The sequence below is a fragment of the Tenebrio molitor genome, chromosome 1 (genome assembly GCF_963966145.1).
Source record: "Tenebrio molitor chromosome 1, icTenMoli1.1, whole genome shotgun sequence".
NCBI classification, from domain to species: Eukaryota; Metazoa; Arthropoda; class Insecta; order Coleoptera; family Tenebrionidae; genus Tenebrio; species Tenebrio molitor.
The window spans coordinates 3,518,471-3,537,101 of NC_091046.1; the positions used below are offsets into that span (position 1 = coordinate 3,518,471).

At 42.6% G+C, this 18,631-nt stretch overlaps 1 protein-coding gene across 7 annotated transcripts; it reads right to left on the minus strand.

Moving 5' to 3' along the window:
* Positions 1-238: 238 nt before the first annotated feature.
* Positions 239-17,475, minus strand: LOC138135987 (MOG interacting and ectopic P-granules protein 1-like). 7 transcript variants are annotated; one of them, XM_069055006.1, is made up of 9 exons: positions 16,945-17,475; positions 16,772-16,895; positions 5,790-5,858; positions 4,068-5,740; positions 3,529-4,011; positions 2,204-2,302; positions 1,547-1,936; positions 1,138-1,486; positions 239-723 (listed from the first exon to the last, which is right to left on the minus strand). In XM_069055006.1, the coding sequence occupies exons 1-9, from the start codon at positions 17,047-17,049 to the stop codon at positions 650-652; spliced, it is 3,366 nt and encodes a 1,121-aa protein (XP_068911107.1). In that variant the 5' UTR covers positions 17,050-17,475; the 3' UTR covers positions 239-649. The 7 variants fall into 7 exon arrangements, with proteins under 7 accessions (XP_068911107.1, XP_068911118.1, XP_068911131.1 ...); XM_069055017.1 differs by having other exon boundaries at positions 1,547-1,933; positions 16,945-17,474; XM_069055030.1 differs by lacking the exon at positions 2,204-2,302 and having other exon boundaries at positions 1,547-1,933; positions 16,945-17,429.
* Between the last annotated feature and the right edge of the window lie 1,156 nt (positions 17,476-18,631).

The window sequence follows — 18,631 nt, forward strand, 5'->3', positions numbered from 1 at the left end:
GTTATCATATCTTAACAACGCGCGATAGCGTTATTTGCAGATAAATATCGTCAGATTGCAAACTGAAGTTATCGTTTCCGTTTGTTACCTGCGCTAGTTAGTAATCTGCGATAATCTTGAATTTGTACGAGATAAGCTCAATTGGGAAAAGATAAGGCAAGGACTGATCTCGGACGGGGGTTGGACGTTCGAAGGGCTGAAACGTTTAGGATGGGAGGGTGAAGAGAAAAAAAGTAAATTACTCAAAAGAATAACACTACGGTTTTATTTCCAGAAGTTATGAATCAACAAAAAAGGTATATAAAAATAAATACAACATGTGAGAGTTTATGTCACAAACATTAAAATTTATTTTGATAATGTAAAACTAAAGAAACACATGTATATAATAATTCTAATCTATTCTTTAGTCTTCTTTGCAAGTGCAACATTACTTAAATTCGGTCTATCCTATACCATATGAAAATCATGTTTTTATATTTTACATAATAAATAGAGAATATAATGCAAATACATATTAGACAGCACGTCTCGCATAGAAACCGCTTGGTCCATGTTTTAAAAAATTACTTTAACGTCCTGCATTTAATTGTTGTTAAATAACTGTCCACACACCACAATCATAAGCACTAATATTTAACTAAGACGCTTAATCCGCAGCCTTCGCATCGCAAGTCGATGCGTTTTCGGCAGACGAATTGCTTACTGTTGTGGGATCAGCATCTACAAAAGAATCAAGAGACAATCCAGGAATGGCAAGATAACAACAGAACAGAAGAGTCCAGGAAACGTGCAAACGATACCGCAACATCCATGGAGATCACGCACAGAAACAAGTACAGATAAAAAAAGAGGAAAGAAAAGAGAAATTAAGTATATGTACAAAAAGAGAAAAAAAAGAATTTATTTCCTTACACATACAGAGAGAGAGAGATCGGGCGGTAAAATATGTGCAACTTGATCACCTTTGCTTCTACCTTTACATCTCAACACAAAATATTCTCCACATTACATAGAACGAGAGTATTCTACATAACAATACGGCGCATAAAATACCTATAAATTTACAGTGGACGACGGTATCACGATATCCGACACTACTACGACAGGCAGACCTCCGGCTCGTCAATTACCTACTTTTGCTAGTGCTCGGCGTGCTGTTGCGCGAGTTCGTCGACCCCGTCGACGACGACGGGCTCCCCTCTTTGCTCGTGGTGGTGGCCGCCTTCGCCGGCTGCGGTATTATCGTGATTTCGTCGTTGATCTTCAGCGGTTTCATGATTTGATCGTTCTTGTTCGACGACGAGTTCTTCTTGTCCATGACCCTCTTGGCGACGACGCTGTGCGCCGAGTACACGTGATTCTCGAACTGCTTGTACATGCCGAAGGTGGCCGTGCACACCGTGCACTTGTACGAGAGGTGCGCCGGCTTCAGGGTCATGTTGTGGTCGCGGGCCACGTGGTTCAGCAGCTTCCACTGGTAGACCTGCAACGAGAGAAACAACCGCACCGTCACGAATCCCGAGTCCTCCCCCGGACTACTCACCCTTCCGCAGACCGGACACCGGCCGGCGTCCTTGCTCTTGTTGGCGGCGTCCTGCATGCTCGACGTGACGAGGCCGTGCGAGCCCAGCAGGTGGCGCTCCAGTCCTTGATCGGTGAAGAATCGAAATTGGCACTTTTGGCAGTTTAGAGGCGGCCTGTTGTAGATCATCTTCGGGTGGATCTTCACTTTGTGTATCCACTGCATGTGGTTCCTCAACTGTTCTAAATCTTTTATGTAACCATCACAGATCTCACAAATAACGAACGAGTTCTTTGAGTTCGTGTCGCCCGGCTTGGATGTTATGTTCGCGTTGGGAGACGACGACGCTCGAGGTAGTGGAGTTATCGAAATGCTCGGCTGGTGGACAGACTTGTTCTTTGATTGGTTCTGCTGTAACACACGATCCGTCAGTCAACTTTACCCAACACATCGACTCTTATAAAGCTGACCAAAAAACACGATCGAGTCGTCATCACTGTTCGATCAACAAAAAAATAATAATTCTAGTTGTTTGAAAAAATGAACGAGAAGCGGTGTGTTAACGATTAGACACTACTCAAAAACCAAGTTAAAAAAATACTACAAGCAGAGCATTTTTTTTTGTCTTTGATTATTAGCTGTAGGTGAGGGTGATTCGGGCAGGCAAGTCTGGCGTACCTGAATGGTGACTGTGCTAGAGGCGGAAGGTATGTTGGGGACAAAAGCCATGTGACCAGGATGACCTAGCCGTCCACCCAACTCCTGTCCACCCACCACCTAACACACATTCTAGCTTACTTTCAAACACACTAGGCGCGACATCGTTATCTCATTGTACAACAGAATTCTTCTGGTTCTGTCAGAAGGTACAGGTGGATGTTTTATTTGGCGACCCAAACAAAAAACCCAGACTGTCTGAGAGATACTTTTTGCACGACGTGGAAACGAAGCGGCGGAGATTTCGTCTGCACGGGTGGAAAAAATCCGCGATTTTACGGCAACAAATTAAACACCAACACAGGTTTCTTTTTGTTCAGTAAAAACGATAAAGGAGAAAGTGTAAAATGTACAAGAAGCGATTTAAAAGAGTGAAAGAACAAGTAGATATAGTAATGGAGTGTTAATTTTTAAAATATTTTAATGAAATGTGAAAGAATCGAGTGGTGTCGATGCCCGAAGTGAAGCTGCTAATGCCGGCTCTTTTTTTAATTGGTTGAAGGGGTAAGACTAAAAAATAAAGCTAATAAAATATTTAAAAAAACAGATAAAAATCAATAAGCGACACTTTTCATGCATTTACGTCTCGTTGAAAAACGCCAAGTTTGAAATCGATTTATTTAAATTTTTTACTCAAGAATTTACTGAATAATTAGCAAATCAATATGTCGAAAAACGTCGTTATTGATCGCCTTTTTGTAAAAACAGTCTCAAGGACTCGGAAGTGTTGGGAGCTCAGTCCGGGCGAGAATGAATGAATAAAAAGCAAAAAACAAATGAAATGCACAAAGGAAATAATACATATTCGGTAAAAATTGGACTTGAGCAGTGAAAAAATTGTGAAAAACATTTCTTGCGAAATAAACGTTTAGTAAAAATGACAACTTTTAGGGAAATTACGTTTTTCATTTTGTAACTAGAATTTTCAAAAATAATTTTGAATGCTTCAAGTTGCCTGCCGTACATTTTTGGCATGGTTACGATATCTTTTGTTTGTCACCAGAAACCTAACCAAATTTACGGCAACCTCTTAACGAATACCCCTAAATCCTCTGGAGTAATTCCTTGTTGACAAATCTATAAATTTTGTGTTGGATTTTATTGCACCAGCTTGAACCCCAGCTGTTATGTATTAGTTGTTTGGTATTAATGCCGATGTCATCACGTTTTGTTTATCGCACACCGCCCCCCTCGCCCGCTTCCACGTCGTGCACCCTACCCGGTGCCGCAGTCTACGCCCTCGAGCCGCAGAACGCAACAATCGACAGACAACAAATCGTCATCACCTGATAGACCTGATTCCCGCTGAGTTGATAGTTGGTCGGTACGAGCACCGACCCGCCGCTCATCGCCTGCTTGTAGACCATCCCCGAGGGCCTGATCATCGCCTGCTTCATGGGCGTACCGAGCGACGGCCTGCCCCTGCCCCTGTGTAAGGCGTGCGACGAATTCGTGCTCAACAGTTGCATCTTCGAGAGGAATTGCAATTGGGAAGATTTCATCGCTTGATATGAGGACATGTTGATTCCCTGACGGGCCTTAGGCACTCTCGGTATTTTCGCTGGCGGTTCCCAGTCGATAGGCGGGTCTAGATTCTTGTCGGGCTTGAATTTTCGCATGCACGCCACCAGGTGCCTGGAAAGTTTGCCCTTCTGGTTGTCCTCGAAGGGACAGTTGGGACATTGGTGGAAGGAAGGGGCGCGTTCCAGCCGGCCGCGGACCGCGTGCTCGGCCTCCATGTGGAAGAGGATGTCGTGGGGACTTCGGGCCTGTCAAACAAAAACCCCAATCACAAACGACGACTCGCCCACGCGCTCGGACTCACCTCGTAAGTACAAAAGTTACACTTGTAGACGTAATTCTTCGTGTGGGGGGTCTCCAGGTGGTGCGCCATCACCAGCATCGACTCCGTCTTGAAGTTGCAAAACTCGCACTTCTTCATCGGATTCTTGAACGGCTCGTTGTTCTCCTTGCTGAACTCGAGATTCTTCATCAGCGAGTGGATCGTTTTGTTCGTGGCGGGGTTCTGGCCGCCTTCCCGGTCCCTCTTCTTCTTCTGCTGTCTCAACATGTCCGCCTGGACAAACTCCTGCACCAGGTTCAGCCCGATATCCGTAAAGAACTTGCCTAGTGGACTCTCAAAGTACGAGTACGACTTCTTCATGTCGCTTGCGTCGTCGTCTTTGCCGTCCTCTTTGCCCGAGTCGTCGTCGTCCACCTTGTCCGACTTTTTGCTCGACTCTTTCTTGTCCTTGCCGTCGTCCTTCTCCTTGGCCAGCTTGTCGGCCACATCTTTGAGGAACTCCTTGAAGTCCGTCACCGGGGGCTTCTCGTACACGTAGGGGACGATGAAAGACGGCGCTTCGACAACGAACATGTCGTCCGTGAGGGTCGGCAGAACCGGGGCCAGAGCCGCCGGGTTAACGCACGACGACGGCGCTTTCGTGAGAGGCGGAGGCGGCGGGGTCGTCGACGACGAGTTGATGGGAATGGGGGTGATCGTGGCTCTCATGTTCGGGGGGTACATGCCTTGGGCGGGCAGCGCCATGGGCAAGAGTGTGGGATATGATTGGTTGACAGACGACGACGACGACTTGTTGACGGGGACGGGACCCCGCCCCGACAGTATCGAGTTAGTGTCGATTATCACCAGCGTGGGCTCCTTCTTGTTGCCCGAGTTGTTGCTGTTGGACTTGGCGGCGATCTCGACCAGTCTCTTGGTGTCCTTCACCACGATCGTCGACGAGTTCGAGTTGAGGTGCTTCGACCTCTTCAGCTCGATCTTGTCGTTGCTCATGGCGAGCGGGTCCTGGGGCAGCACCTCCTCGATGTCCGACTCTTCGGACGAGTGGGACTGGGTCGAGTGCTCTTCCTTGTCGCTCTCAACGTAGCTCTTTTGCTTGTTCATGTTGCGGACGCTCCTCCGGGGGGGTAGCGAGCTCAAGTCGTGCTTCTTCTTCACAGGACTCGAGTCCAACTCGATCACCTCGAGCTCGTCGGACGTCCGCCGCTTGTCGATCGACCCGTTCTCCTTCGGCTCCTCGATGATCATCACGTCGCCGTCGCCTTCGCCCTCCCCCGAGTCGTTCAGCTCGATCGGCTCGTCGTTCTTCCCCAACCCGTTCTTGATGCTTCCGTCGAGATCGTCATCTTCGTCGTCGTCGTCGATGATCTCGTGGACCTCCTCGTCGACGCTCTTGCTCCCGTTGGCGATCTCTTTCTCGCTCGTCTTCGAGTCGCCGCTGTTGATGCTGTCCCCGTCGTCGTCCTTGTCTGTGTCGCTGTTGTCCTCGCTCCCCTCATCATCCCCCTTATCGCTCCTGTTCTCGCTCATCATGTCCACATCGTCGTCTTTGTTTATGTTCTCCGGTGACTCGATTTGTTCGTCCACGTCCATCGACTCGCTGCTGTCGACCGCGAGCCCTTTCTTGATGCTGCTCTGACTGTCCTCGTTGCCATTCTCCACCTCGGAAATGTCCCCGTTTAGGATTTGATCGTCTGAAACCGGACCCAATCAAAACCTGGAAACGTCAACACCCCGACTCACCTTCTTCTTTGGAATGCATCTCTTCGATTTCGCCCATCTCAGCTTCAGCTGCCATATCCGGCTGTACACCTGTCAAAAGAAAACAAAAATCACTTTCGGAACATCCGAAACCGTTCCGGGGCGACCCTTTCGAATCGCCCGCATTCCGGGGGACAAAATTCCTAAATTAAATGGAGAGTTGTCGAGTTGAAAATTATTACGGTTGCCTCTTTTCGGTCGATCGTGCGGTGGATGAAGTGGCTGCAAAAGCCTCTACCACGCCGAAACAACCCATTGTGTACCATTCCGCCAAATAAAATGCAAATTATATTGTTCTCCCTCGCGCAAAAGCGATCCATTTTAACCGACGCATTGTGCAACCAGAACAAAATATATATATTTTTTAATAATTCATGATGTAAAGTAACTTTTATTGTACCGTGGAAAGTGTGACTGCGCACGCAATTTGCGCCTTCAGAAGTTCTCTCGAGATCCTCCACATCTGAAGAAAAACCGCAAGACAATCGATATGTGAAAAACTGGAATTATCGACGAAGAAAATCCAGAGGAAAAACTGAAAGGTCAGAGTTCATTGTAAACGAAAAAAAATATCTGATTAATTGAGTGAAGGTGAAATATTGTCTAGCAATAATCTTTGTTGACATGTTTTTTGCAGTTTCAAAAAACCGAGATAAAATACATAATTAAAATGTTTTAATTCTCATTTGGTAAGAATTTTTGTTTGCGAATTTGAGCCAGAAATATATTTTTTAAATGGCTACCACTTTTGTGTTCAGTCTGCGGTCCGCTTTGTTGAGTTGTTCTGTTAAATTCCATTCATTTTTTTTGGACTGTCAATATTATTATGTACTTTATTTTAATTTAATTCCTTGAGAAAGTACGATATGAAGTGTGGAAAACCAAAATCACTGTCCATCGTGGTTCTCAGAATCGGTCAATGCGATGACGTAAAAACCTCAAATATACAACTCCCTTTGGCGGAATAATGAAGCGTAGAAAAATTCAATTAACATAAATTTGGGCTGAAGGGGACTTCCAGACTCGGTACACGAGCATGACAAATTTTATGGTGACGTCAGAATCTGTATTGCAACACAATAGAAAAATTGATTCCAACTGTTCGAAGTCCAGAAACAAGTGGGAAAAATGCAGAACTGATTGGGAATTTGGCGAGAATAAAGACGTTTCAAATTTTCAGTCAAAATGTCCATCTCCCATGTGTGTTGGGAATAAACGAGAGAAAAATCGTCGATCAGCGATCCACCGAGAGAAAACTAAAAAAGAGACTTTTAAATGGCAGTTCCTATTTTTAGGAGTGTTGGGTTTTCACCATGTTCGACCGATCCAAACGGGGCGCAATCGATTGAGGTTATGTGGACGAAGTTGTCGTCGTGAACGTCAAAAATGGGGCACCCCGTGCCCGTCAGGCAGGACCGCGCGTGAATGGGGCCACTTCCTCCACCGCTTTCACTTTGAGCGCGTCCAGCGCCAGCACCCACATGTAACATGTCACAGGTCCTGTTGCCCTTTAGAGAGACGTGAGTGTGCCCGTGGAAATGCCAAATTTGGAAAGCACTCGACAGGAGCGGGTCCGGACCCCACCACTGATAGAAAGATAACAACACAATGCTGCCAACGACGCCGTGGAGTGGAAAATTTCCGGCTGGGCCCCCCGATCCTCCGACGAGCCGCGCACATAACCTAAACGTGTGGCGCGGACGTCGGCCCCGAAACCGCGCCGCACAGCCCCGTTCATTACCATAGACTCGGTCTATCCTTCAGATTCCCGCCATGGTCGATGGGACATCACAGCGAAACCGCACCGACCATCTGCACCGCCGCCAATGGATGGATGTGTTGTGTGTGACAATCGTAAATACCCGAACAAAATCCTTTGACAACCCGCGATATTCGAATGTGCCGACGCGAAAACGACACGAACGGACGCACCAAAACCGAAAATGTCGATCCCTCGACGGTAAATGTCCGTCCTTTTGGCCGGGAAACACGGGAGAACAACAAAACTCACGTCACTAACCCCTAGCACTGCACTAAACTGCCAATATGGCGTCTAACGGTAAGTCACGTGACCGAAAATAGTGACGTAGCCGATCCGCTCCGCGATGTCTTAAAATTTTTTCATTACGTAAGCACTGATACAAATTTACAACAATTTAGGATGATATCGATCGGGATGGGGCCCCGGCCGTGGGGGCTCCGTTCCGGCGTCTCTTTCGGCGTCGCGCCCGGGGCCATTCGAATTCGCGCCATCGACGTCGTCCGGCCGCCTTTGCGCTACCCTCGCCGAAAATTCGGCAAAAATCCGAAAAGGCAGTCCGGGGGCGGCGCGCGTCTTCGCCGCGGGCCGCACCGCAAAAAAGCGCCCCGAGGTGGATACCCCGCCCCGGCGAAAAGCCGACGACACCGGACACCCCCCTTTCTAAAAATGGTTGAGCCCGAACCTCATTTTGTTCATGTGCACTCCATATCTAATAAATTTTTCTTAACGCACTCCCGATGGTCTCTCGGTTCGGCGCTTTCTAATAAATATTACAAAATTAATTGCCAAACTCCGGGCGAAAAAAAATTCTTTCGACGGGGCCCCAAGCGCGACCCGGACGCGCCCCCACGAAAAAGCCCCCCGAAAGACACACTGGGGGTCCAGTTTTCCACGGGAAAGTCCCCGCCGATCGATTTCCACCGACTTTTACCACGATAAGGGCAGACTTACGGAAGCGTGGGCACCGGTTGTGGGGCGAGGGGCGGTCAACAGTCCTCCTCGTCGTCGAAGGACAGCGGCGCCTTCCTCTCGACCTTCTTCGGCTTCTTCTCGGACGGCTTCTTCGTAGCCTCGCCGCCCTTCCTCTTGGTCGGCGCTTTGAAGACGATGCGCGAACTCAGGTCCGCCGGGGCCTCCTCGGCCTCTGCAACAGATTCGCTTTAACACCTCCAACAGTCGAGGCGAGTGCCGCTTCCGAAAAGGGCCTCAGCCGGTGACGGCGTCTCGCCACAGGTTATTGCTCTTTTGATAAGTAAAAGTAGAGGTGCCGAGGTTTGGCGCACTGAAATTCTTCGACGAACCGCCGCTCCGAAAAACGCGTCCAGGAAAACGGACCACGAAATCTCCATCTCAAAAAAAATATATTCGACATTAAAAACGCCGAATAATGATTCAATGATCCTGACTGATAAGCACTCCAGCACGAAGTGTCAAACGTCGAAGAATCGGTATAACATTTCGGATGTTGGGACTCTCGAAAATCGTGTCGCAGCTTTGTTCGCCCTCGCATAAACAATACAAGTGTCATAAGTGACAGTTATTTGATCTTGCAACCGTTCAAAATCAAGTCGGTGCTTTATTGCTGTCATAAATGTCAAAAATGACAGTTGTCCCATTAACAGACATGCCACTGTAAATTTCAATTCTTTCCCCACTCGCATCTACGTTATTTGTAACTAACGGTAATTGGTTGCCAACATAGAAATCTTAAATTTTAATGTTAACACGGTTAGATTTAATTTTAATTGAACACAATTTTTTAACTACTATGATTGTGTCGTTCCAAATTATAACGAACAAGCATTCTCCACACACTTGTAAAATGTCATCTGAAATGATTTCCAATTTGTTGTAAATCATTACCAAACAATGAATCTTACCAGATGACAATTCAAGTAATTTTTCATCTCAAAATCGTGTTACCGACGCACACGTCATCTTTTATGTGACACTTGAGATCTGTACGAATCGATCTAAGAATCGTTTTTGGATGAGGACTTTCGAAAGTCGCGTCGCAGCTTTATTCGGCGCGTCGTAAACAATCCGAGTATCATAACAAGTGACAGTTATTCGGTCTTGCAACCGTTCAAATCACGTCGGTGCTTTATCGCTGTCATAAATGTCAAAAATGACAGTTGTCCCATTAGTAGCGACACACGTGCCACTGGAAATTCCCATTCTTTCGCCACCCACATCTGCGTCATTCGAAACGAAATAAAAAAAAAACACACATTCTTATCTCAGATTTTCGCATTTTCACATCCACCTTTCACTGTGGTCGCGCGAAGAGGACGCGGGGGTGGGTGTGGGAATTCTCTTTCTCATCGTCTTTCATCACACGCACCTAATTAACAATTTTAATAATCTAAATGAGCAACAAATCAGGACGCCATTGTCGGTGAACCCGTGCCCCTCGACTCGATTCCCAAAGGCTCGCACAAAATACCGACATGTGCGAGAAAAATGACGAGTTTTCGAAAAAACGACGCTCATTTGTCGAACATTTTCGAAATTGTTTCTTTCCGATTCTGTACTTCCTCCGGCAGGTGCGAAGCTTGCGTCTCGCGATTGGCCAGATGCCGGAATCACCATCTTGGCTTCGTCTGGGCCATGACAATTAATTCATCCCTGGCGCCACAAATCGTGTCTGTGATTGAATCGGCGCAACAACAAATAGTGTCACCGGTGACATTTAGCACGCGGGACGGACGCCAGCGCTGCACACTTTGATGTTATTTTCGGCGGATCGATTCTGGAAACTCATGCTTCTGGTTTCAAGCGAATTATGCAGTTTTTCGGTGCTGCGCTTGATTAGTCCGACAATTCGCCCATATCGACGTCTCTTCGACACATCGATTCCGGCGCGGCATTTTGTACAAGCTTGTGCAACATTTACTATAAATTATTGTTTTAGTTAGTCTCAACAATTCGGAGTTGGCTGTGGAATTTCGTATTTCGCGCGCTGTCGCAGCTGTCTAAACCGTACGTGTATTTATGAGTCATAACATTCACGATCTTTGGACTTCCTTATCACACAAAAACTTTTTTTTTTGTAATTTGAGGATCTACGCGAAAATCATGGACTATTTGCGTTTGTCTCGAACCCCCACGTCTCCGATCAAAACACCTTCAAAAATGACAGATGACTCAAGAACGGACGTACGTTCTTTCCATCATGACTTGGCTTTTGTAACCTTTGGTTTTTGTGTAGACGAAGTGGTCCTACCTGACGCAGACACCGAGCAACGCCCCACGCCCAGCGGTGAAGGGGTATTTTACCCTCACCGCAGGCGGGCCCATTTTGCGGCCGAGCGAAATGTGCTGTGGATTTATTAAAACGTGCGTAACTTGATTCCGCCGAATATGAATAAAATGAGGTAAAATAATATTTGCGCAAACAGTAATGCATTTGTTCCCGTTATTACAATAGCGGAGGCATCATCCACCTGTTGGTTCGTTCGCTGAAACATATTTTCACTCAATTACGGCGCATAAAATAACCAAAATAAATGATCGACGAGGATGTTGGTGATGTTAAAATGCGAATCAAAAGTGACGTTAATTTCGCCAAAGTTCGTTAGACGAAAAAAGCGAGTCGTAGATTGAGTCGTACAGAAGACGGTAATTGGTTGCCAACATGGGAATGTTAAATCTTAGTGTTAACACACTTAACTTTAATTGATTAATGTTTTTTGAGTAGTGAAGTTACGTTGTTCCAAATAATATCAAATCAATGCACAGCATTCTCTCCACAATTGTGAAATGTCATTTGAAGTATTTTCCAGTTTGTTGGAAAATGCAAACGGTGTATCTTGTCACATGACAACTCAAGACATGTTCATCTTATAAGTCAGTGTTATTGACAGATGTCGTCTTTAATTTGACAGTTAGTGACAATTAAAACTGGTGTGAATGAATGTAACAATAAGAATCTGTTTCTCATGGCCACCTGATTCTAAATGTATCTCGTGGTGTTCCTGAAGAGAAAAAAAAAGAGGATGTGACAATTTGTGCTAATCCTTGACTGTTCCTTCCGAATGTAAGGATTTTAAAATATTTTCTTGACAAACACAATAAAGAAAAGGACTTATATACAGGGTGTAACAGAAAAAAGAGCATTTATTTTAACTGGTAATACGACTCATCTATGACTACGACTTTTCTAAATATTTTTTTTCGAAAACAAATTTTGAAGGGTTTTAAAAATCAATCTAAATTTACTAAAGATTTGCTTATCCGCCTATACACTGTGTCCAAAAAGTCTGGAAACACCCAAATGAAAATGTAACGCATAATTTTTGAAAAAAATTTAGACAGGTCAATTAGTGTTTTAAAAAAGATTTATGCTGATATTTTCTTTTTGGTCTTTTCGATGACCTTGAAAAAGTCGTTAAAAAATTTTTTTTTAACCGTCGGGTAGACAATTAAAAGATCTATTAAAACGGTAGTAAAAATGCGACGTTGCCATTTAAAAAAACCTCTGATGACATAACTCTTTCAAGGTCATCAAAAAAAGCAAACAGATATGTACCATCAACAGAAAGCTTTTTGAAAACGCCAGTTCACCTGTTTTTGCGTTTTTCTGGAAAATCATTCGTTTCTATTTTATTGAGATGTTTCCAGACTTTTTGGACACACTGTGTGTATTCTTTTAATCTAACTATGTATGTACATTTAAAAAAAGAAACAAAACAAGGAGGTAACAAAAAACAAACGAAAGTGAAACCTTTTTATTCATGAAGAGCAATTTCGGGAGAAAACATTATTGCAAAACATACTGATTGGTAAAAAACACTGAATGAAAAGTGCAATACGAAGGGAATAAAAACATTCAGTTTTTACAATTCCTGTTTAAAAAACTTTTCAGATTTATAAAATTGCATTCAACGTGAACGGCACGTCAAAATAAAGGGGGGACAAATGGCAATTCAATTTTGAAAATTCCAAGAAACTTTATATAAAGTCCATTCAAAAATCAAAAAACCACCACCTGTTGCTTTAGGGTGGTAAAATTTAAAAAACACTGGGTAGTTATTTTTTCATACTATGTTGGTAACTATAAATTAATTATGACATTTATTTGGTTCAAAATAAAATTCAATTGCTTTGAATTTCGTTCAAATTGTTTTACTATTGCTCAGCAGGTTTCGTTTATTTATTAGTTCTTATTATTTTCACGTAAGCATGCCCAGAACAGAATTCACACGAACCCCCGATAAATTTGAGTAATTTGACACTTAACCTAAAAATTACAATTCTCACCAAATTTTACACTAGACAGCGTTGTAATTATCGAGGAAAATGCGAAGTTGGTGTTTTTTTGATTTTTGAATGGACTTTAGAAACATTGTTGTAATTGATTTTTTCTGTTACACCCTGTATAAAAAACTTATATGTATATCGGATGTTCATTTAAATTTATCCTCAGAGTAGGCGTTGAAGAGTCGATTGTGAACGCACCACCGATTAGAGATCACGGATCAGCAGTTTAAATTTAACTTCGCTTTTTGCGCTATTTGCAGACTGACAACTTTGGGGAAAAATTATTTGAACACCCGATATAATGATGGATAAATTTAAATGAACACCCGATATATTTAACTACTAATAAAATATTTAGTACATTTTTCGAATGAACTTTCAGATGAATGAAGTCACTTACTTGTTCCAATTCTCTTTCTTCTCTCAAGGATATGTTAAAAAAAAATAATTTCATTCTATACAACAAAATAAGCATACACTGTGTCCAAAAAGGCTGGAAACACCCAAATGAAAACGTAAGGTATAATTTTTGAAAAAAATCTACAGGTCAATTAGTGTTTTAAAAAAGATTTCTGCTGATATTTTCTTTTTGGTCTTTTCGATGACCTTGAAAAAGTTTATGTAATTAAAAAAAAGTTCTTATGTAAATTGAAAATTTTTTTGACCGTCAGGTAGACAATTAAAAGATCTATTAAAAACGGTAGTAAAAATGCGACGTTGCCACTTAAAAAAACCTCTGATGACATCATAACTCTTTCAAGGTCATCAAAAACAGCAAACAGACACCATCAGCAGAAAGCTTTTTGAAAACGCTAGTTCACCTGTTTTTGCGTTTTTCTCGAAAATCATTCGTTTCTATTTTATTTCCAGACTTTTTGGACACACTATATAACAACTGAAGAAAGCACTTGGGTAAATTTCTTTTGTAATTTAAGTCTTAATGGAACACATTTCTTTTGAGTTTTGAAAAAAAAATGTTCAAAATATTAAAATAAAATTGTTATAAAAAATGCATCATTGAAAAATATAAAACAGATACTTTAACCTCAACCAAAACAAAAATCGTATTTATACATTTTTTTAATGATCATTTCACAATGTTTTTTGCTAATACATAATAACAAAAATGTGAATGTTTTGAGTCATCCAGTATATCAAGTTAATTCTATATCGAGTGTCTAAATAAAAACCAGATCAAGAGTGCTTTGTCACGTAGTTTACTTCCCGTATGTCGTAGCTTATGAAACCTTGTAGGTGTCACAATTATTGTGAGTGTTTTTGCTTTTTATTTTTTGCTCTATCTTCACTTAAAAACAGTGTTTTTTCAAAACTAATTGATATCCAATCTTACAAAATGCTTCATCCAACTGAACAAAAGGCATTTCTGCAAGTTATTTTGGCAACGGCGAGTGGGTTGTCCCATATTATGTCAGACAAGTGTTCTAAAATTTTTCAAAGCAATTTTGATCAGATTTTGATTTAGACACTCGTTATTTAACGTTTTTTTTTAAAACGTTTTGAATTTTTTTTCTTTCAGTCGAAACAGTGCAAGAACACTCATTTAGAATTTTCTTCGAAAATACAATTTTAGAATTTCACTCTGTATATATTTTTTGACACATTACAATGCAACCATTTAGACAAACAGGTAATTTTTTCGAGATTACTCATTTAGCGTTCTTGACTCGTACTTGTCCCGCCCGCTAATAAACCACGACAAAATGGCGACATTCCCATAAACGGAAGGAACACAAAGAACATAAAACACCGCAAGTCGGCCGTCTCCCCCGCCGCTAATTGAACCAATTAGTCGCTTAATCAAAGAAATCGTTAATTATCATCCCGAGATTACTCCTAATAAGGCGTTTTTTCGCACCACCGCCCCCACCCTTTCAAGTGGTTTACGACAATTAAACCCATTTCTAACGACACCTCGCGACTCGGGAGCATTAAGCCGTTAAGGTCGACGATAAAATTATTGATTTACGAAAAGTGCACCGTCAAAATCTGAATTTGTTGCGCCGCTCCCGAAACGCCACGTCTCGATGATTAAATCGAGATTTCTCGCTGCATTTTGACGAAAGTGGCAAATGGGCACGGATCTAATCCGAAATAACGCGGAAAAGCGACGAAACTGTCCCCGGAGACGCACAGACAGACGCCCAACCCTGCCAACCCCCGGTCGTGTTTTCGCCATGGAAATGTGCAATTTTCACCTCTTGCTGTGGGGCCCAATTTCCAGAAATGGAATTAAATGCGGGAAAGCGAATTAGCCGAAAGGAAAGTTTTTCCATCACCGACTCGGCTCGATTTGGAAAAATATGTTTTTTTATTTTAACGAAATGTGAAAGTATCGAGTGGAGTAGATGTCGGGGTAAAGTTGGTATAATGATCGCCCTCTTTTTAATTGGTCGAAGGGGTAAGACTAAAGAATGAAGCTAATAAAATATTTAAAAAAACACAAATAAAAATCAATAAGCGACACCGGAGCCACACTTTTCACGCATCTACCCCCCATCGAAAAACCCAAGAGTTTTTAAATTTTTTACTCAAGAGGAGCCACCAAATTATAATCAGCAAATCAATATGCCGAACGACGTCGTTATTGATCGTATTTTTGTAAAAACAGTCTCAAGGACTCCCAAATGTTGGAGCTCAGTCCGGTCGAGAATGAATGAATAAAAAGGTAAACAATTAAATGTACAATGGAAATAATAAATGCAAAGTAAAATGAGAAATGGTGTCTGAAATATTATAAATGATGGTGGAAAAATCATAAAAATCTTTTTTGGGAAATAAATGTTCAGTAAAATAATAAATGTTCAGTAAATGAAATAATGTGAATGTTTTACTGGTAATTTAGGATTCTTTGCTGCCCCAAATGTAACATGTATTTTCCTGATCATTTCAGTTTTTTTTATTTGGAAAAATTAAGTGAGTACTGCTCATTTGGTGATTTTTACTGAACAAAACAGAATTGCTGGACGTTGTACTGCTGCTAGAAAAAAAAAATCAAAATAACACAGTTACTCAGTGGTGCGCAAAGTTATCGAAAATCGCAACAATCAGATTTCTTATTGGGCCATCCGCTTTCCGATTAATTAGGAGATAATTGCAATTTTGACAAATTAAATTGGATTAGTGGGAGAAAGGGAAATCACGTGATCGCGAAAAATATCTGAAGCGCACTTGAATCGTAGAAGATAACGGATTAAAAATAACAGATGTCAAATAGAACGGAGCAATGTAAGGCCAAAAAAGTATGAAAAAAAAAGCGTAATTGGATTAATTGTAATTTAAATTTTAAGTTGGATCGGGAGCGTAGGTTGTTACCCTTATGCGTTAACGAAGTTGGCCGTGGTCGATTGATGTAGATCTAGAATGAGTAAAAAATAGTCGGAGTGTGCCGAAGAGGAATGTTGCAAAATCGCGTCAAGAAGGCTGTGGGAAATGAGCTTAAAAATGGCATAAACAACGTGTGAAGCAACAATATTTTATCGAGTGGTCGGGAGCAGAGCAAAATACCGTTTCGTATAATAGACCAAACCATTTTGACGAAAAGGGGAGTAGCGCATCCTTTCCAAAGTCTTATTACGAGCTAAAACGGTCACGTGTTCAGAAAAAATCCGTCCCTGTCTCGGGAAAGCGCCGCCGCATAAGTCCGTCTCTGTCGCGTCGGTGCGACGTGCGTAAAAATCGTTGTGGGACGGCGGCCACTCCAAACGGACGAAACCCCGCCGGGGGCCCGGGGGCGGATTCCCCTCGGTCGGGCGCCGCTCCCGCGTTCAAACCGCGAAGATTGGCGCTTTTTCGCTTTGGCGCCAAGCGACGAGCGCCGGAAGCGACCGAAGCCGGCCGAGATAACCTCCAACGCCGCCTGCTCTCGCGATGGTGTGCGGTGACGGATGGGGCGCAGCCCCACGTACAGGTACGCACTCACCCCTTTGCAGCCTTTGCTCCTCGGTGGCGGCCTCCTCGGCGGTGAGGTCGCCTTCGTTCAGGACCACGACGGTGGGCCGCTCGTCCTCGCAGTCCAAGTCCTCGGCGGGGCCCTGCTCCTCGCGCTGTGCACGCAAGCGTTAGATAGTGAGGGGGCACCTACGACTAACCTACTTTCGTGTCGACTGTGGGGCCCTCCTTGTAGCCGGCCTGCTCCTTCAGTTTCCTCAGGAATTCGGGTTCTTCGGGCTTCGTGTAGGTTATGTTCCTCTTGGACATCGCGTCATCGAAAAAGCAGTGATTTTTCTGCACGGGGCACCGGAACGCTTCGATAACGACAACAACGCACACCAGTGGGGCCACCACAACAACTACTAGATGCAGTTATGTGGATTTGAAAAGTTTTTTCCGTACGCCAGTTTCGCCCTTCTCTTAATGGTTTATTTTCTACTTCCATCCCACATTGCTTTTTCTCAATGGGACAACATAGAAAATGTGCTATAGTACGTGGTCGGAAATTTGTCACTTTTTCCCCGGCGATCGTTTTCTATTATCTCGTCTTATCTTGACCTCTACGACGCTTAATTGCTCTCATTTATTCTCCTCCTTTCATTTATTCAACTCCCTCACTTGCGCTTTTCCATAAATCCGCAATCTTTCCTCTCCCAAAGAAATTACCACATATACAGAGTTGACCACTTTCAAGCACCTATTTGCTTCGTTTAAATGCGCACCGTCCACTTTAAACGATCCTCCCAATTATAATTAGCAATTACCCAACGATCAAAGGTGATACCCGCGATTATTTAATAAACATCTAGAAAGTTGTTCCGGTATAAACATTTATCACTCGAAAACTTATGCACACAGTGGTGACAATAATTACTTTTTTTTGCACCACCATCAAAACATTTTTTGTTTCTTAATCAATATTGTGCATCTAATGTTCTTTCACAGCGTGAAATAAAGTTCCTACCTTATTTTACAACTTGGAGAACTTTCTTTCAAACTTTAGTAACTTGCACTTTACCAAAATTTACTTAATTTACTACAGAAAATACAACTGAATTTCTGGTAAAATATTTGACAGTTCTTCACTATCACTTTCACCAATGCGTTCGCTCATGTTGTGGAAATAATTGTAAAAGAACTTTAAATGTGACAGTTCAGCGTGGTGACAGTTGGTTACAAAAGTTGCAAAATTCACAGCAAAAAATTAATTTACATAATTTATTGTTTAACGTTTTATGAATTTTTTGTAATAATTTTATTTTGCGGACAACGATGTTTCGATCTTGCAAACATTATGTACAGTTGCGGAATTAAAATTTCGGGCAGTATTTTTCTGTCACTTTTTAACAAAATATCTGTAAACCACTTTTTACTGTCATCATGACTGACATTCAAAAATTAAACTTCTCTGTGTCACTCATGCAGTCAGTTTTTGAGTTTTGTATTAATTGTCCCGAGTGTAATTAAATCATAGCTTTGATAAGTTGCTTAACCGTTATGCCACAAATAACAATTTTTGAATGCAAATATGTAAGTCAAAAAGACAAAAACATGACAAGAGTAAAAAATGATGTTTTTAAGGTAACGGTTGTTTTAGAGTTTATGTTATGACATTGACATTGACAATACTGTTCGAAATTTTATTTCCGCAACTGTACGTACTATTGGCGACACGGAAAACTGGGCAGATGTGTCATTCAGTTGTCAAAATTTCTAAACCATACCTTAGCTACTCATAACCAAGTTGACAGTTTTTTTGAAAATATCAATTATAATGACGGTAAAGGTGCATTTACATTGACACTTTTTGAAATGACAATAACAGACTGCCCAGGATTCCATGTCCCTC